Genomic DNA, 20,282 nt, shown 5'->3' with positions numbered 1-20,282 from the left:
GCCTTTACGCAGCTCTGCATCAGTAAGTATGTCGGCGGGCTCCGGGGAGTGCTGCTCTTTGATTTGAAACCGCGAAGAAGTCATCATTTCGCTGTGGAGACCATGTTGGCTGGTGGTGCTTGAGACGATGATACCCCCATGGCTAGTATCAGCTGGTTCTGTAGGGTTTTTATTGTGGGATCATAGTTTTACTGTAACACAGGTGGCACTAACACTAAATTATTGTTGTATTCTCACAACATCTCAAAACGGAGATGTATTATGTATTATTGAAACCGCACGTCTTTGTCTTTAATATATATATATTGTCTACAACATTACTCCTTTACATCAGGGGCCACAGTGGGCTCTCACACACCTTCCAGTGTTTTGGTGTGAGTGTGTGTTTAACACTGAAATAAATGTGACAGAGACTTCATGCATTTCAGGCTGAGCTGTTGAAAAGATGGGTGAATCGCTCGACAGTAAGCGAAAGAGTGACGCTCATACTCAGTCCATCATTTTCATATTTATTTATGAACTCTCACGCAGGCGACTGCATGCACCCCCTGCAAGCAGATATGCAAATGTGTCAATGGGACACACACACACACACACAGATGCAGTTTACCTCATCTGCCCCTTGTTTTACTCTCAGCAGATTACAGCTGGCTCCTTCTCATTAATTACCTACTAATTAACTGGCCAATCAACCAATAAAGCTAAGTGCCCTGGATAAGCTGACTTCCTTCCTCGTCCACAGTCCACCTGCTCGACCCACCCCCGCACTTGCATGCACGCACACAAACACACACGCATACTGCCATCCATTCTGCATGTTGCCATGCCAACAGGGACCTAAGCCCCTCTGGTTGATGCTTGCAATCAAGGGTCTTTTTTCTGGTTTTCATACACATACACAAACCGACACACAAACACACACATTAGGATTACGAGGACTGTCTGGTAGTTTCATTATATAATTATTTACAGTTTTAGCTTCTCACCCGCTACTAAAAGCTTGCAAAAAGGGCAAACATGTGTTTTCCTTTCTTTAAATTGTTGAATAATTTCATTTACAACAAATAAGAAAGGATAAAATAGTGCAACTTTACGAAGTATTCTGAACACTGTGTGTGTAGGAAAATGTCACCCAGAGCATGCGGTGCTTTCCTTCATTCATTGATTTATTAATTCTTGCTTGTGCAGAGATAGTGGATTGTAGGACAAAAAATAAATATCTATGTTCTGTTATGCAGAGAGATTAAATGAGGCAAAGTGTTTCTTCTATCGTTAATTCTAACACTTTTTTAAAGCAGCAAGTTCAATGGAAGCTGTGAAAATTTGAGCCGTATTCTCACGCAACTGCTGCCATCTAGCGTTCAGAAATGAGTTTGATTTATAAAGCTGACGTCATGCCTCGGAGGATGATGGGAGTTGGAGTCGGGACGGAGTCAGAGTACTTCCTGCTCCTACGAGGACGTCCAGGAAAATTTCCGTTGATACTAAAAAGTTTTTCTTTCACCTCGGAAAAGAACACCACCTCGGAGAGCCAAAAGTAAACACATATACAGAGTAAGTGTGTATTTTTTTATAATTACACGAATGAGCTCACGAAGCGGTGAATATTTAGCTTATTTAACAAAGAAGCGGTGAAGTGAACAATCGCTATTGCCACATAAGCTAGTCTTGACAGGGATGTTACACGGTACTTGTCTTTAATTTAATAATTTCACCAGGTGTTGTTGTTAATAAATGTAACAATAAACGTATGTTATGAAAGGCAGACGTGTGTTTAAAAATGTGGATAGTGAAGTTTAGCAGTTGTTTTAAGGTACCTGCATCTGGCAGGGTGATTTCCCCACCTAGAGCTCAAGTTATAACAATACCAAGCACTGTCAGGAAGTTTGATCAAGTAAATAGAAGTTATTACAAAAAAAATCACTGGTGAAATCATGAATTGCTGAGATTTTTTTTCATCTTCATTTAAAATCGGAGTTTTATATGCTTGTTTGTCTTTCTGTTACATTGTGACTTTGTTGTTATTCCAATGTGCTATTCGGTTTTGTTTAGTCAAATGTGCTTGTTTGAACAATTTACCACGCAGTAAAAAGTCTTTACCAGTAGAAATGTATTTATGTTTATGGGTGTCATGTAGCCAAAAGTTGAGTAAATGCTTAAAAAAAACAAAGACATTGAAATCTATATTAAAAGTGATGCAAGTGGATTAAATACGTCTGCTGCTGTTTAAGATGAACATTCTCTACCCTAATATATATAGACGACTGCCTGAATAGTATTGTTCTGTTCTAAAGGTAATTTTGACCTAATTGAGTTACCATTTAGGAGTCACATGAACTAAACGATTTGGGTGTGACAATGCCTCAGTCTCAGGGGGAACATGTTATTGTGCACACATTGAAATTGAAACAACAGATAAGCTTTGAGAAAGTTTGTATTAGAATGACAATCCAAAAACATCCTTGGGCAATAAGAAGACTGTCAACATTTTATTTATATACATAAATAAAATGTTGGATACATAATTTATGTGAAGACCAACCATTAAACCATTTTGTACCTTGTTTACCTTCCATATTTATATAAACTTTTGTTTGTGTCTTCCTCAGATGTCTTTGATGGAACGTGGGAATGTCCGGCCAGTGACCGCTGTGGCCTGGGCCTCCAACTCTGGCACTTGCCCCAAAGATTTCACCCTTGTAAGAACAGAGCTAAATTATAGATATTTCATTTTTTCCAACTCCAACCACAAAGTTTGCAGGAGAATTACAATAAAATCTCTTGTCCTTGTTGTAGGGTCACAATCACCTAGAGACTAGTTAGCAAATGCTTGGTGACCTCCAGTCTCTTGGGAAAAATTTGTTCCCTTATTGGGTGCAAGTAGTTGCTGGAAATTGCTAGCAGTTGGTGTGAAATCGATTGATAAGCCCCAGCAATACATGCAATCCGTTGATTGCATTCAAAATGCGTGAATCGGCTAGGATTACAAATCTGTTGCTGTCAATATACACAAAAATTCACTTGAACTACTTAAGTTTAGAGTCCAGCCAGAATCTTTTTGATTTTAAACAGAAATTCCTCCTGAAATAGTGATGTGGTTGCTGTAGATGATCACTGCCCTTGTTTTTCTATAGGAATATAACCAAAATACAAGCCACACAACTGCAATGTGTTCTAAAGAGACACATTGCAGTTGCGCTGAGTTGCACAGACTTGACTCAGATTGATTGTTACAAATTAGATGGGAGTTACTTCCAAACCTTCGCTAATCTGTCTGATTGCATTTAGTCCCAGTCAGATCACAATTGTACTGAGACAGGTTGCCTCCACCAGGTGACCTGTGCAAAGGTGTTGCACACTCAACTTCTGGGTAACCACACGGTCGCTGGTCGCTGCAACAAAACAAGTCAACGTGTTAATTATAAATTACAAGTGACTGTGACAACCACAAGTTTTTTGGTGACACATCCTATTTGGGGTGGCTCTAGTTTAGGAGACAGAGCAGCCCACCAACTAATCGGAAGTTTGGTAGTTTGATCCTCATCTGCTTCAGTCTGCATGCCAAATATCCTTGGGCAAGATACTAATTCCAAGTTGCTCTCCGATGCATCCTTCAGAGTATGAATGTTAGATAGAAAGCACTTGCATAGGAAAAGCATAGAAATAAGTGTCTGTATGAATGGGTGAATGAGGCGAGTTGTATAAAGCGCTTTGAGTAGAAAAGCACTATATAGGACCCAGTACATTTACCAGACCATTTTGACCCAATGATAGCCAGCAACCTCTACAACAAGAGGGCTCTTTGTGCTCCTTGAGTAGAAGAATACTTGTATTTTTTTCCTTGATAAATTAACTTTATAGTAAGTATAGTAAGTAATAGCCTGGGAAGCGGGATTTTCAGAAAGTAAGCTTAAGCAACTTAATATATATACAGTGGTCCCTCGTTTATTGCGGGAGTTGTGTTCTTAAAATTACCCACGATAAGTGAAATCCGCGAAGTAGACAATTTTATTTTTTACAGTTATTATATATGTTTAAGGCCGCGAAAGGTGGACCGCGTTATAGCGAGGAACCATTGTATATTAAAACAGCCTGTTCATAACTTCCCTATGCACGCCACCATTTTATCAAACTTTGGCCACTATTGGCTTAAAAAAAAACATGGCAGTAGCCATAAAAATAAGTCCACAAACAAGTGGGTGATGTCATAGTGCCAATTTCCATATTTTATATTCCGTCTAAGGTTCAAACATATCTGTGCTGATGGCCAGTATTTTGATCCCAAACGCGACTCTGAAGGAGAGCAGTTAAACAAATGTGCAATGATTCTTTTCTGTTGAATCCAAAATCCCAACTTTTAAACTGACTGACTCAAGCTGACTCAAATTTTCATGGTACTTGCTTATTTTGAAATAAATCAAATGTGTTTGTGATCCCACAGCTGTCTCTCTGTATCTCCCCTTTTTCTACAGATCAGCCTCACAGAAGACGGAGCATCAGCAAATTTTACACGCACCTTTGGGATGAAGTCTGGATATTACCTCTGTTATAGCAAGGTGAACAGAAAATGCCAACTTATACATGTATTACCTTTATATTACCACAATACATCATTTATTTTTCTAAATTTTCCATAAATGCAGGACTCAGCAGGTGGTATGGTAGTGTCTGACATCCGGATTCTTTCTGATAAGGACTCACTTCCTCATGGTTACTGCTTTATAGCCGAACATCTTGAACCAAGTGAGCACACACATTTATACTTATTTAGCAGAATGCATCATATTCATTCACTTCTGACCTACCGTGTGATTGTTTGTCCAGAGGCCACAGTTTCCAAGAAAAAACGTGTGTGCGTACGCATCGTCCCAGTGGGCAGTGTGGAAACAGCTGTGTTGGATATCAAGCTGACAGCCAAAAGCAAAATGATGTTGCAGCATTACACATTTCTGGGGTACATTCAGATACATGGACTTTTGTCTTTGGCCTGTTTTATCAAAGCATTTTCATGAACTTTTATGAATATTATGTTGCATATAATTTGCCATTACATGCACTTTTTCTTCAGAGACATCCACGGCTATGTGCTGTGGTACAGAAAAGGTTACTTTTCTAAACCCACGCCTCAAGCCAAGCCCCGCAGTGTCAGCCTGGACATCCGCCAACTTTCCTTAGAGCAGCCGTCTCCTCCTCTACCCCTCAGACCTAGGTACAATGCATATGTATATTTAAAATGGAGACGTTATTATCAAAATGTCACATATGTCCCTTATTAGAAGTCTATATAGTTACAAATTTTAGCGATGTGACATTATTACAGCAAAATGTATTATCTTGTGGTCGACATCTTATTTATTTCTGCAGCAACCCCCCTCCTCCTCAATTGCCACCCAGCAGACTTAGTAACAGACGCCACACTCTTCAAACAAAGGATGAGTTAGACAAACCTGCTGATGGAAGCATCCATGGAATTACAGGTACCCTGGGTCTCCCGTCACACAAAGGGATTCTTATTTACGCTTCTCATCACAGAGACCCACTCACCTAGGCTTACTCTTATTCTCTGCAGCTCTAGATGGAGTTCCTTTCAGCCTCCACCCAAAATTTGAAACCCAGGCAAATGAGACGGTATGTTTCAAGTTTTCAGTATTCAAGGGATGGATTCCAATGCCAAATACCACTGACTTTCCTTTGTCATCCCAATTCTCTTATACAATTATCTTTGACTATTTTTGTCTTAGAACTCAGATTTGAATATTTCCATAAAGTCTCTCCAAGACATTGAAAATGAGGTAAGTTCTCATCTGATACTTTTTATTGGGTTTATAAATTGAGAATATTGCCACATTGTTTTTTTTCTTATAATTTTTTCCCCCCAGTATAACTACACTTTTGCCGTGGAGGAAAATGCTGCCAAAAGGATCAGACCATCAGTACAGATGGCAGGGATCCCGTCAACTCAGTGATGCTTGCACTTTGTCAAAGTTACAAAATAAAATGTTCTGTTATTCTGTTCTCTCCAGAGGGCATTTGCCAATCATGCTATAAGTAAAGGATAATCATCCCTCCAATTAGGTTTATATTATCAGGCTTTAAAAGGTCAACTCTGGATAGCCCTATTTAAGTCTTGATCCAGATTTCCATTTTCAAGCGTTTAAAGTTTCTATCTGCCAAAGAGAAGGGCTGTTTTAGCAAGGTCCTAAATGTGAGCACCTTTAACAGCATAACGGCTCCTTTCTGGCTAACCATGTTGTGAACATATGGCTTAAGTTCATTCTTTTCTTTTACATGATTTATTTCCAAATTTAGAAAACTTCTGTGCTGACATACAAAGGTGCACCTTCGTTTGCTCTGTTGTGTGGTGTCCAATAAAGTTTACCGTTAGATATTTTTGAAGAATTGTACTAAGTGGCCTTAGTGAATACATTTTCCTACAAATGATGACTCATTAGATACACTAATATATCTCAATATAGACCATGGTGCATTTCTTATATGAAGAATACTATCATTTTTTTATTATTTCAAAAAAATGTGTACATAAATATAAATATGTTATTTAAAGGTGAATATAGTAAATTGGGTCATTTTTGAAACACTTTCTCTGTATATTAGTTACTTAAAGATTTGTGGTAAAAAGGTCACTGTTTTTGTTTGTTTTTAAGACCAAATATTTCATCAGTGTATAATGTTGTTTTACTATCTCTTTAACATGTGCTACATGGGGAAAATAAAAACCTGAGAACAAAAAGCATGTGTGTTGGTTTAAATATTATAACTTAATAAAACTGTCCAGAGGCACATGTGACTGGTTAAGCTTCAAGACTTGTGAAAAGGCCTGCTGATAACATGCTGTTTTAGATGACATACTATGGTTTCATTACAGCAGCAATGAAGCTATTAGGAATTTATTATGTTGACAGTGGTGTGGTGGTTAGCACTGTTACCTCACAGCAAGAATGTCCTGAGTATGACTCCACCATCTGACCAGTGCCTTTCTGTGTGGCGTTTGCTGGTTCTCCCCGTGTTTGTCTGGGTTCCCTCCAGGTACTCTGGCTTCCTCCCACAATCCAAAGACATAATTAGTGGCGTTAGGTTAATTGATGATGATAAATTTCCCTTAGGTGTGAGTGTGGATGGTTGTCTTTCTCTGTGTGTTAGCCCTGCGATAGACTGGCAGCCCGTCCAGTCCGCCTCTTGCCCTATAACAGCTGTGATAGGCGCCAGCTGAAGAGAATGGATGAATGGTTATTTTCCACTTTTCATGTAAAGAAAACAAAGAACCAGATTTTCTGGTTGGGTGACTTTCCAGCTTAATACTGCCACCTGCTGTCCTAAACCGGAGTTTTTTATGCTGAGGAGCTTCCTTCTGTAATAAATCATTATCAGTCTGCATATAAGAATTTTATTCAGCTGTAATGTTTCCTTTTACTTTTCACATTGTGTCCTTTGTATTCATATGTAAGGTGACAAATTAAAAAATACATTTGGAGCAATTTTAAATAATTTTTTAAAAACAGATGCAAAGGGAAATACATATATATATATATATATATATATAATATATATATATATATATATGCACATACGAGCTGCTCAGTCATGCCACAAAGTTCCTGGCATACAGTTTTTGTGCTGAAGTTAATGCCAGAGGCAGTTTGAAAGTTTGGCATTATTAAGACAGCAGACTGTTGGCAATTTTAATGCACTATGCAACCCAACAATCAGTGACTCTGTTCTTTAAAGTAACGTGGTCTACCACTTCATGGCTGAGTTGCTGTGGTTCCTCAACACTTCCACTTTGCATTAATACCATATACAGCTCACTGTGGAATATCTAGGACGGAAGAAATTTGACACACTCGCTTGTTACAACAGTTACTGTAGTAAACTTGAATGCACCGAGTGCTCTAGAAACACACATTGTTTCACAAATATTTGTAAAGGCAGACTGTACAGAAGGTGCTTGATTTTAAACACTTGTGGCAATGACTTTTTTTGTCCAACACATTTTCATGTTGGTCCTTTGTTAACTTACAATGACAAAAATTAAATGAACTGTAGGACGGTTTGTCCATAAGCTTGGTAATGTCATTTATTTACACTTTTATCACAATCAAGATGTCAGTATTTGATTTTTATGTGATACGGCTATTAGTACCAACACTGGACAGTCAGTCGCTGCACTTGGAAAAACAAGACGCGAACCGCTGCAGTTTAAATTTACCTTTAACCCTGCTGATTCCCGGGTTATAGTTTGGCGTAGTTCAAATTATATAGTCGGTATTTTGCTCACTGCTCGTAGATTTGCAGCACTGCCTGCCGTCAGATTCTTGCTGGTCTGTTTGTTCTGCTTTCCGGAAAACGAGCTCTGATTCCAACCAGCTGTTTCCCGCCTCACATAGATCAGCTGCACACACACACACTCGTAGTAGGCGGAGGCAAGAAGCCACACACACACACTGGAGGTAGCCCCATCAGCTGGGGAAAGCAACACAGCTTGAATTGTTATTTTTCTAACGTTTTTCTTCAGTCAAACCGAATTGAAAGCGGCTTTTTAGATGTAAGCTACTAGCGAGTACAGTGGAAATTCTGCGAGGGAGAACGAAAAACAACCGAACATCTATTTATTTTAACAAGGAGCGCAGGGGAGGGAGAAGAAAACAGCAAACACGGACTGAAGGTGGCTTTGAAAGCATGGAATATTTCATGATGCCGACAGAGAAGATACAGTCCTTACAACAGTTCAAGAAATCGGAGAAGGATGTTATTGGAGGTCTCTGCAGGTGCGCAAAAATCCTAACCATCCGTGTTGTTACCGGACTGCGTGAATAAATAACCTTTCGTGTAACGCGTGTATGTGTGTGCGCTGCAGTCTGCCTTCATGTAGCATGCTGTTAGCTTCGCTGCCATGTCTTGGCAGCAGGAGCGTGGTTGTGGAAATTAGCTGCCAGTGCTTGTGCCAGTTGATGTTGTTAGAGACGAGGGTATATGTAACATTTTACCCCCTTGTTTTTAAATATGCTGGCTGAATTGTTTGTAATAACTTATTATAAAGCATGTTTGTAACCGCCTGGCTCAGGAATATGTAAATCAGTGAGGTGAAATCGATACATTGCCGTCCAGAGCACGTGGTAGTTAACCCGCCGCTTTGCTGCTACACAACAAATCACGTTTGTAACGTCACCGTTGCCCCAAAAAACTGGCCATATTAACTAAATCGCTCGTGTGTCTCATCTATGTGTAGCTATGATTAAGTATGTGGTGTAAAATCGTGTTTCGGGGGTAAAAATGTGTGTTTAAATACTGATTCGCGGCGCAGTCGTCGTTGCGTCTTGTGCTAAAATTAGCTTAGCGTGGCTAACTAGTTAGCTCTCACTGCGCACTCCTTCCAGCCGTGTGAAATACACACAGGCGTCTCATAACTCGTATTTCCTGAGTCGCTTAGCTGAAATACATCGTTTGTTGTGTGGTGCGACAGTTAGAAGTGTTTATCGGTTAATGGTGGATCGATAACTTAAGTTCTAGCTCCATGCTAAATGGGGAAAGCATTGTTCTCTATGACGCCAGGGGGGCCTGCGGCTTCTGGCGAAGTGGAGTCACGTTTCACGACTGCTACCGTGCAGACGCGCCCCCGGCGGCCGTGCCGAAGGCCCGCAGCTCCCGGCAGCGTCACCAGACAACAGCTGGTTTTATGTCTGAGCTACAAACCCCGGTGCGTTCAATTCTGTGGGAGAAATGCGGTGTTTCTTCCTGAGCCGACGTAAACACCGCTATGATTTGTGTCAAACGTTAATATGAGGCTGAATGTGTAGAAACAAATCTCTATGAAACGCATGCTATCCATCAAATTACATGATTTGACAGATAATTGTTTTTGTTTAGATAAATTTTTTTGGCTTTGATATTGATAGTTTTGGTTGTTAATCTTTTATTCTTTAATTAATCGTTCACTTTTTTGTAGCCAAAGAAAAGCCTTTGTGTGCTTAAACATTGCTATAGATATGGCACAGAATTTCCGCGAATAGTTTTTCCTACTATATATTTAACACCAAGGAAAGAAATGGCAGGCATAAAGACAGTTTTTATCTACAAATTAACGTTTTAGGATTTTTTTCCTTCCCAAAGATGTCTTCCTGGTGTCTAAATTTATAAAAGCGAAAGTAAATGATCCATAATTTGCATATTTCACTCTATAACTAGAACCTCAGGATCTAATACAGTGTTTAAATTATGTATTAATCTAAGTAATAGAGAAAGTTTACTGATGATATGTTAATATCACACTTAAATGCTGTTAAGTTGCAAGCTTTACAATTTGATTGGCACATGTCTGCCTACTCTTTCATGTTTTGTTGGACAGACATGTTTACAACTATGTGAGCCGTGTGTTCTGTCTCACCTTTAGGCCTAGTAAAACATCACAAATCTGGTTCGTCAGGTTTGCTGCAGCAGTCTTTGACTTAAATTGTTCACTTATTTTTCCCTCTGAACAAATATGTCACAAGGTTTTGTTGCCATGATATTCATACTCATGCTCTACAAGTGCTTTAAGGGGCAACAAGTTCATCTCAGGGAAACTCAAAGACTGCCGTGCAGTTAGTAAATGCCCTGCAAAGTTCCAGGTAAAAGGTTTCAGATTGCAGCTAGTTACAGACTTTATTGTCCCATTGTGTCATTTTAACCCAGAATACAGATTTGCTCAGATCTAATCATAAACTTGATTGTGTTTGAGAGGGGAACTTACGCTTTCTCTGTGACTTCAGGACACAGTCATGATCATCTTCTTCCTTTGACCTCTCTCCTTCAGCCTGGCCAACATCCCCCTCAGTCCAGAGACTGCTCAGGACCAAGAGAGGCGAATTCGCAGGGAAATCGCTAATAGCAACGAGCGCCGGCGTATGCAGAGCATCAACGCAGGATTCCAGTCCCTGAAAACACTCCTGCCGCACACCGACGGGGAGAAACTCAGCAAGGTGTCTCAAACGTGCACACATTGACAGACACACACACACATGTGCGCGCACACAGTGTTATTCAATGAACCAAATGCTGGCGCAGGAGGAATACAAAGTGACTCAGCACAAATGCGCAAAGCAGGGAATAAAGTTAATTTGTGCCTGTTTTTGGACTTGCACGAATGTCACATGTCCAGGCTCTGCTCTAGAGTTCAGCTTTTGGTTTTGTTTTTCTCCCTTCCAGGCGGCCATCCTGCAGCAGACAGCAGACTATATCTTCACCTTGGAGCAGGAAAAGACGCAGCTTCTGGCACAGAACAATCAGCTCAAGCGCTTCATCCAGGTAACAGCATGTCTCCGTTTTTTACCATAAAACGTTCTTAAGTCTGAAATCGGGTTGAATTAATGTCAGCGTCACATAGATGAGATACTGATCTGTTGTACATGTTTTAGGGCCAACACATTAATCCTTATAGTTTCGTCTTCAGCTCAGGTTCCTCCCCAGGAGGAGACTTGAATGTAGTATACATTGTTTAAAAACCATAAATCCATATTGGCCTGATTTAAAATAATACTTGTTTATTCAACAATGGTAAAATTGTGTGATCACCAGAGCAGATACCGTTTTTAACCCTCAGACGTAAAAGGCTGATGTGTAATTGTCTTCCTGCCGGGCAGCATGGACACATAAGTCTGGTGAATGCCATAACTTGAGAACAAGGAAATGTAGTATTTTGAAAATGATAGCATAGGTGTAATTACTAAGAGGCTGAGGGGTAGCACTGGTGGTTGCCGTATTTTTGTAAGTAGTGAATACGTGTGTGTGTGTGTGTGTGTGTGTGTGTGTGTGTGTGTGTATGTATGTACACACACACAAATGGCCCAAATGCAACAAAAAAGGCTCAAAGGGACACACTGGGAATCTTTACAATATTGACATACAGCATATGAATGTTTTAGCTTTGCTTTAACTTGTTAACGGAAGTAGGCTGACAGCTAAACTATGTTAAATCTCGATATTTAGCTCAATATTTGATTGTACCCTCCACACACAGCCAAATTTTTCACCGACAAAAACAGCAGGTGGAAAAAAGTTAAGGGGAAAAGAAAAATGAGTGTCTCTGCAAGTGCAGTCACATAATGTTGTAATTTAAAGATTACCCCAGTGGTTGGAAATCTCCTCCCTTTGTTTGATGGATCAGTGGAGGTGACGCACACACAGTTGGTTGTAGGTGCCCGTGCACATCCAGTCACGTCTGTTGCAAACATGACTGTGTAGAGTTTCAGCATTAAACTATACTGAGGCAGAATCAGGTCCTCATCATTCTGATAAGTTAATGCATCAAAGGGGAAATGAGCTAAAAGTTGCTTTGACTGGAGAGCTGTTGACAATCACTTTGACCATCACTGATTGTGCAACACAGACTGGTCATTTTCTTCAAAGGTATTAGACGGTGGTGTAAGCAGACAGTTTGGTTACAACTTGTCCGCTTGAGAGCGAGAGAGAGATTTACATTTACCAGTATTAAGATGTTAAAAAATGTATAGCCTTGCTGAATCTTTATGAAGATCAGTTAGTATTAGGAAATGTATTGGATATAGAGATGGGAGGCAGTCATAATTGAGTCCTTCCACCAATTTCAGTTACTCGAGTCACTATTTGATGACTCCTAAAGTGAAGATTGGCAAATAAAGCAGGAAAAAAAAGTTAACCTGCTTGAAAATGCTCAGTGAGAGGAAGCTAAACCAAGAGCTGACAAATAAAAACAAAACATTTCATTTTAAAAATACAGATGCCCACTGACAACACAGAAATTCAGCTTTTTGAGTGTTTCAGAATCACTTCATTTATTATGAGCAGCAAATTACAGCAATATCTGTGAGTCTTACCTCTAGTCAGTTGTTAAGTCTTTCACCTTAAAATTTGTCTGTAATGACAAACGTATAACTTCATGTTTGGCAACAAGTGTAATGCATGAAGCTAAACTCGGTACATAGCTTGAATTTGTTCTTTGCGCATTTAAATGTAAGTTTACTGGAGTCATTTTTTACCTTCCCGTTGGTTCACCTGGCACACTGCCTGTTTGTTCAGGTCAGCATAGGCACCATGTGTTGTTTTAAATGGAGAAGAAAATTACACCAATCATGTTGTTTCACATTTAACCGAATGTGGTTTCCATGTCATTACAGGAGTTAAGTGGCTCATCGCCTAAAAGGAGGCGAGCAGAGGAGAAGGATGAAGGGATTGGGTCTCCAGACATGATGGAGGAGGAGAAGGTTGAAGAGCTGAGGAGGGAGATGTTAGAGCTGCGGCAGCAATTGGATAAGGAGCGCTCGGCTCGCATGCAGCTGGAGGATCAGGTGAGGTTAAATCAGAAAGACTGTTTATCCCCAAGGGGCAGGTTAAAGCAGGGGGTTGGAAGAGAAATATCCTTTTCCTTCCGTGTTACGCTAAATATTTAAAACACATTTCAGTTTCTTGCTGTCATTACAAATAAGAGAGAACGTTTGATTCAAAAGAAAAGGTACAAGGTTACCCAGGTTATATAAATAAGTTAGTTTACACCTTTAGGCTACAAAATAGTCTCAACTACTGGCCATGATATCAAATACTAAAATACTCAGCTTGTGGGGCTGACAGTACTTGAGCCGGTTCCTCATAAGCTCACATCCTGGATCGACCTGAAGAGCAGGTTGAGACAAAAGAAATGGGACAGGTGGAGAATACAAACAAGACCTTAATAAGTTGTTTAAGTGGAAGGTAAACATCAGAGGAATGCATGGCAGTTATGTGTCTTGGACACTTTTTTTTTTTTTCTTCCCTTCCCAGACAGTCATTATGTTTCCAGTGGAAACAGTGTGTTGATATTACAGTGTTAAAACAAGGTTCCCCATTAGAGTATTTATTTGATAAGAATGCTTGGATATATTTTGTTGCTCTTGAAATTGGGGGTCTATCTTTGGTTGATGTAATTGTGTGCATTGTGTAGGTGCGCTCTCTGGACACTCAGCTGCACCCAGAGCGTCTGAAGGTGATCACCCAGCAGGTGGAAGAGGAGCATGCACTCATCCAGAGCCAGACGCTGCTACGGCTACACCAGATCCACGCTGTGGACAGACAAACACACAGTCCACAGGTTAGAAACAGACATGCTCAAAACATAATGTGTACCTGTGCTACTGTTTCTGAACTGGAAGAGGTAGAAGATGTTTGTATGTGATGGAAAACTCACTTTGATGTCTGTTTTATGAATATTTTGTGTGTTCCTCTAGGTGTTGGCTTCTCCCCCTGCCCCCACCCACCATCCCACGGTGATAGTCCCAGCTCCAACACTAACCCAGCACCCCCACCATCATGTCACAGTGGTCACCATGAGCCCGTCAGCCCACACCAGCACGGTGTCCACCTCTAGACAGAACCTGGACACCATTGTGCAGGTTTGAACTTTTTTTTTTTTTTTTTCCACTTTAGAGGATCATTGCTGATTAGGCATTGACATTGCATTACTTCACATCACATTTTCACACTGCAGAACTTACTAGGCAGGTTTTGGGTGTCTGACACGTTCAATGTGTGTTCAGCGCCCCTGAAAAACGTCTGTGTGGTGCTCGATGTTAATTGGGTAGACTCAAAGGCAACCACAACCAGCATTTTCCTCGTGTTTTATAGCACTTCCTTCTAATGGCTCAAATGATGTTTCTGCAGTGGTCCTACAGACAGGTTTGAAGACTGTCACCAGGGGGCAGTGTCACAAACAACTGGTCTGTGGTAGGGATGGGTGCCGAAACACCCGGGATTACTGACCCTGAGGCAAAACTATTAAAAACTGGTGTGTCAGTAAAATCCGACATTATTGTTATTTTACATTTTATCTGACCACCATCATTACTATTTGAGACATTAATCTGTCATGCATTTTGGCTATTTCCTGTCCAGAAGAGAATTCTCTGTCTCTGACCTTAGATGTGAGGGGTGGTGTATATCTGCCTCACACATGCACACGCATACTCTGCTCTTTGTGCTCAGTGGCGCGGTTGCACATCACTAGAGTCCGCGCTGACAGCGATTGTTGTCCTGGAAAGGCAAAAACATGAAAACACTAAGCAAAAGTGCATCACATTCGGACAAAGTTTCCTCCTTTTTAGCTCATAGTTCATCTGCCACCGTCAAGTTATGTAAGACTAGCACCCTGGAACACGCACGCAATTGTCTAAGTTATCAGTTATCTTATCTAAAACATGAAAGTGGTTTAATGATTAAATGATCAAACGTAATTACTAGCAAGCTGATTGTTATGCATTCAGTCCAAGGTCGTCAAAACATCATCTGAACCGTTGCTTTCAATTCCCAATCCCAAATCCCCAAATTTAGTTTCAGATCACTCAGTGATTTGGAGGCTGCACTCAAACTAATGTCACAGCACAGTAACTTGTCTTAAAAAGCCCTCAACATCTGTTCAGTGCAGAGGTTTGAAATTTTACATATTGGATACAGTGTACATGGACTTACTTTACAGTGTATTGTTTAATTATTATTAATTCATTATATTTTGATATGACAAAATCATATATGATCTGATAGGAGTTATGTTAAAGTACCGGTTCAATAGCATTACCATAAGAGTAGTAATGCTGTTACAGTGGTGTCAGTCCTTAGTCTGTGGGCTGCTTTTGCTTGTTCCTGGTCCTTGCCAGCTGTGGCAGAGATAATACAAAGAGCTGAAGTGAAACTGACTGTTTTAAAACAATGAAAAGTATCCGCTGCAGTCACCATCTGTGCCTCACATGCTCTATTTTATCATCTTTTGACATCCTGTTTGGAGGGAACTTGGCCATCGCTCCATTCCTTGTTCCAGCCCACTTCCCAACCAGTCAGCATACACATACTGTCATGCTTGTCGAGCTACATGCTGTTGCGTCATTGGAGGACTGCATGCAACCACATTTGTGTTGGTTGCATACCCCTCTCCAAAGCCAAAAACCTACAAAAATGAACACGTGTTACCATAAAACAAGCATTAGCCTGATTGCCAATGTTGGGTTAAGTGAAGCCAGATAATAGAAAGAGAGCCTGGGTTTGCTGAACTTGATTCGTAGTGCACGACCCAGGTCTCTATGCTTTTCTGCATGTTAAAACAAAATGTTCAAGCAGACTAATTAGCCTGATCTTCATGGGTCTTTACTGCAATGGAGAGGAAAAAACTTCTGTGTGCTTTGTATGGAAAACTGCTTTTGATTGTTAGTCTGGTTATTGACTCATATTTAAAGTATACCTTCTTCCCTTTCCAGGCCATCCAGCATATCGAACGCACTCAGGAGAGGAGAGCCAGCGCTGAGGAGGAGCAGAGAAGAGCTGTCATTGTAAGCCCCGCCCACGTCGCCATGGACACCGCCTGCTCTGACACAGACACTGACACAGAGGGGGAGGACAGTTCAATGAATTGATCCATCCCATGAACTCTCTCTCTCTCTTTTGCTCTCCCTCACACACACACACACACACACACACACACACACACACACACACACACATAAATACCTTTTCACTGTAAGATTCCCTCCAGGAGGTTGACTGCTTTTTGACAAAAAAAAAAAAAGGAGAAAAAAAAAGTCGTCTTTGGCATTATCCAAACTCCTAAAATCCAATGGTTAAGCTCTGTGTCAGTCTTGTACTGTAAAATCTCTTAATATTGAAAACATAGGATGGTCAGCGTGCAGAGGAGACACTGTGGGATCTCTCGAGGCTGTCTTTCAATGGCAGAGCCGGTCTGTGACTATTTTGAAACTTGAGGGTCTTCTCGTGTAAAAAAGCTATCAGCATCAGTCCGCCCTTCATTTTGTGTTTACGTGTCGCAGTAATCCATCGTCACTGGCACACCGGCAGTATTACTTGTGCTTCAAACTGATGGGAGTCAGTGTAACGGAGAGCTGAATGTATGATCGCAATAACCGAGCAGCTCTCAATTCTGAAACTCAAACTACAGCTGAAGCAGTTTCAAAATGTCAGAATTTGGAATTAAATTCACCTAATTACAAGTTTAATTTGAAGATACTCACTTAAAGAAATTGTCTGATTTTACTTGAAAGAAAAAATGCTTTTGATGTCGAAATAAGCCCTTAAAATAAGCTCTTGATCAATTTACTTTGGTCGTCTTTTTGGTTATGTTTTTGTTAACTTTATGTCAGCGTTACTGAATACGGAAGGTGAACAATTTCTTAAATTGAATTTAACAAATTGGAGGTTTATCAGGTTTTTACAGGGAACCGGGGTCCCTGAGGGGATTTTTTTATTTTTTTTAAATAAAGTTCTGATTTCAGTTTTGAACCAGCCGCCATCAAATGTTGGTTTATCGCTCGAAAATATTAACCAACATTAATGTCTGGTGTTAATTTATGATCGCTCCCAGACAATTTGACTGAATCAGATATTTTTTTCGTTTTTTTAATTGTAAATGAAAATATGTGAAGTTTAGCTGATGCGATTTGGATGATTCATATGCTTGCACTGCATGCAGGCTTCTGGTGTTGCTCCAAAGACTATCTAAGTCTCTTTTAGTCCTGGTTTATTAATTTCAGTGACTATGCACTAACGTTTTTTGGTATTTATGCAATTCCATCTTCATTACATTTGTTGGTGTCATTTCTACATGAGGTGAAGATCTCTATGCACCGTCAATAGGTGTTTACGCGCCTACAGTATATGTATGAAACTTGATGAGCTTGTGTCAAAGAATGTAGTCTCTACTTGCAAGGTGCTCTTTTAATAACCCTGGTGCTCTGCTGATGAGCAGTGAGCTGAGGCCAAAACCCTTCATGTAACCGTTAATCACATTTCCTACAGATCCAGTTTTGTTTTAGTTTTTTTAATATTTGTCATTTACACACTTTGAACATGCTCAGAGTGTAGAGCAGGGATGGGTTTTCAGGGTGCTCACACGCAGAAATAACTGGGAGGGAAAACTCTTAATCAAGGCAATTCATGATGAGCAGCTTTAGGTGGGGAAAACTGAGCATATAATCAGGTCATTGTCAGTTTTCTGGGCATCAACATTTGCCACAAAAAGTTCAAAAACACTGTTTGGTAAAATGTAAAATTGACACGACACTCAGCTACAAGCCCTCCATTTGTCTGTCTCAAAAATGCACCAAGTCTGTCCACCTCATGTTACTTTGTTCATATTTCTTGGGAATTTGACTGGAAACCCCTGCTACGAGCCTCTCTCCTGTCATACTCAATTTGATACGCTGACTTGATGCTGTAAACATTCCCTTTTTTGGATTTGTATCTGTCTTTTGATCTCTTGTATGTTCTGTTGCCAACTGAATGCATATTACTAATCGGCATTTTCTCTCGTCTGAAGTAATCTTTTGTTATGACATTTTGTTTATTTCTTGTGGGTTCTTTTTTTTTTTTTTTTTTTTTTTTTTCTTCTTCTTTTTTCATGAACACATGACTGATGCGTTCAGTGACACTGTCTTGTGTAGGATGTGTGGACACTAGTCACTCCCAGGCATCAGGTTAGGCTAGACTAGCATTTTCATGCCAAACGTGGGGTATTTTTCATATTTTGTTTGTGAAACTTTGTTAAAGGGTTTGGTGTTGCTCTGACACATGACAACAGCCTGATTTTAATCTGGGCTGTTGTTGGTCAGAGAAACTCTTACACCCAGATGTTTCTGTACATTGTGTTGCAGCACTGCTGTCTTTTGGTGGAATTTGACATATTTGATATGAAGCACTTGCTGTTCTTTAATGCCTGAATCAGCTTTCAGGAAGGGTTGTTTTGGGTTTTTTTTTCTCCCCATACGCTCTTTGCCGTGACGCAGTTTAAAATCTTTCATTTGTCTTGCTTTTCATTTTTTCAGTGACAAGCCTTTTATATTGTGATTTTAAGTTTTGGTTTTTGTTCTGCATCAGTCCAGGTCGATGAGAAGCTGTTATATTTTGTTTATAAAAAAAGAAAAACCTTGGGTAAACAGGCCTTTGTAAAGATGAAAAAATAAAAATTTGTACTTTTTTATTACACTCCCACTGTTTGGTTGCTTTTATTCATACATACGACCATTTCTGGCCACCAGGTGGTGATAATGAGTGACTATTACTGCTGTGATAGAAGATGTGGCACATACACATGTGCACTGCAACAACTTGTAAAAATGATAAAATATTGTAGTGTACGATTTGTTTTGACAGATTAAAATGCAGTCCACTACGGATTTGTAGTATGACAGTAGTATTTGAACACGAGTCATTCTATTAAAATAACTTTATAGCACCAAGATGTACAAGAGCTTTGTCAAACAAGCAAAAGCAAGCCTGACATTAAGGACAAAACAAGATAAAGTTAAAATAAATTATGCTAAAATACAAACAAGGAAAAACAACACCTAAAAGCAAGTCTATATATATTTTTCCTTTTATTGTCTATTTGAAGGAAGTCAGTGAATCTGCATGGCTTTTCTCAGTGTTTAAGTTCAAATGAATTATATTAATTTTGACAACTTTTAGGGGTTGGTTATTAGTGGCAGATGGGCTCGTCTGAGTATTTCAGAATTCTGAGATTTTGCCACACAACCATCTGCAGGGTTTACAGAGGATAGTTTGACAAAGAGGACAAAATCCAGTGAGCATCGGTTCTCTGTGCAGAAATGTCTCATTGATGTCAGAAGATGGCCAGACTGCTTTGAAGAGCAGTAACTTGAAAAGCCACTTGTTAGAAGCAACGTATGCAGAAGAGCATCTCTGATCACACAACACATTGAACCTAGAAGCAGATGGGCTACAGTAGCAGAAGACCACACTGGATCCCACTCCTGTCATCTAAGAACAGAAAACTGAGGCTACAGTTCACACAGCTTCACCAAAATTGGACAATAGAAAATTGGAAAAATGTTGCCGGGTCTAAGTCTCAATGTCTGCTATGTCACTTGGATGACAGAGTCAGGATTTCTGTGTAAACAACATTAAACCCTGGATTCACCTTGCCTTCTATCAACCGTTCAATCTGGTGGTGGTGTAAAATGTTGTGGGGATATTTTCTTGGCACACTTTGGACGCCTTAATACCAAATGAGTGCTGTTTAAATCATTGATGCAACCGTGTCCATCCCTTTCAAACCACAGTGTACCAGTCTTCTGATGACTGCTTCCAACAGGAAAAACACACCATGTCACAGAGCTCAAATTATGTCAAACTGGTTTCTTGGGCATCATGATGAGTTCACTGCAGTCAAATGAGCACCACAGTCTCCAGAACTCAATCCAGTAGAGCGATGTTCGGAAACAAAAGTTTCCAAAATCTCAGAGGAATGTTTCTAGGACCTT

At 40.0% G+C, this 20,282-nt stretch overlaps 2 protein-coding genes and 1 long non-coding RNA gene across 3 annotated transcripts; 2 read left to right on the top strand and 1 right to left on the bottom strand.

Annotated features, from left to right (window-relative positions):
- The first annotated feature begins 1,403 nt into the window (after positions 1-1,403).
- Positions 1,404-6,471, top strand: mvb12a (multivesicular body subunit 12A). The gene is made up of 10 exons (XM_003449969.4): positions 1,404-1,554; positions 2,610-2,699; positions 4,473-4,556; positions 4,644-4,743; positions 4,825-4,954; positions 5,069-5,209; positions 5,365-5,477; positions 5,570-5,628; positions 5,742-5,792; positions 5,880-6,471. Exons 2-10 carry the CDS (start codon positions 2,610-2,612, stop codon positions 5,964-5,966), a joined length of 855 nt encoding a protein of 284 aa, XP_003450017.1. The 5' UTR covers positions 1,404-1,554; the 3' UTR covers positions 5,967-6,471.
- Positions 6,138-8,313, bottom strand: LOC112847158 (uncharacterized). Its single transcript, XR_003220538.1, has 2 exons — positions 8,228-8,313; positions 6,138-7,056 (listed from the first exon to the last, which is right to left on the bottom strand). It is a non-coding gene; the product is annotated as an uncharacterized LOC112847158 (long non-coding RNA).
- Positions 8,314-8,421: 108 nt separating this feature from the next.
- LOC100710780 (transcription factor AP-4) lies at positions 8,422-18,984 on the top strand. Its single transcript, XM_003450004.4, has 7 exons — positions 8,422-8,786; positions 10,811-10,976; positions 11,203-11,301; positions 13,149-13,319; positions 13,949-14,095; positions 14,232-14,396; positions 16,248-18,984. Exons 1-7 carry the CDS (start codon positions 8,698-8,700, stop codon positions 16,401-16,403), a joined length of 993 nt encoding a protein of 330 aa, XP_003450052.1. The 5' UTR covers positions 8,422-8,697; the 3' UTR covers positions 16,404-18,984.
- The last annotated feature ends 1,298 nt before the right edge of the window (positions 18,985-20,282 follow it).

This window comes from Oreochromis niloticus, linkage group LG6 (assembly GCF_001858045.2).
Source record: "Oreochromis niloticus isolate F11D_XX linkage group LG6, O_niloticus_UMD_NMBU, whole genome shotgun sequence".
Classification (NCBI taxonomy): domain Eukaryota; kingdom Metazoa; phylum Chordata; class Actinopteri; order Cichliformes; family Cichlidae; genus Oreochromis; species Oreochromis niloticus.
Note: the sequence above shows the minus strand (reverse complement) of the source record. Positions and strands in the feature narration are given on the sequence as shown.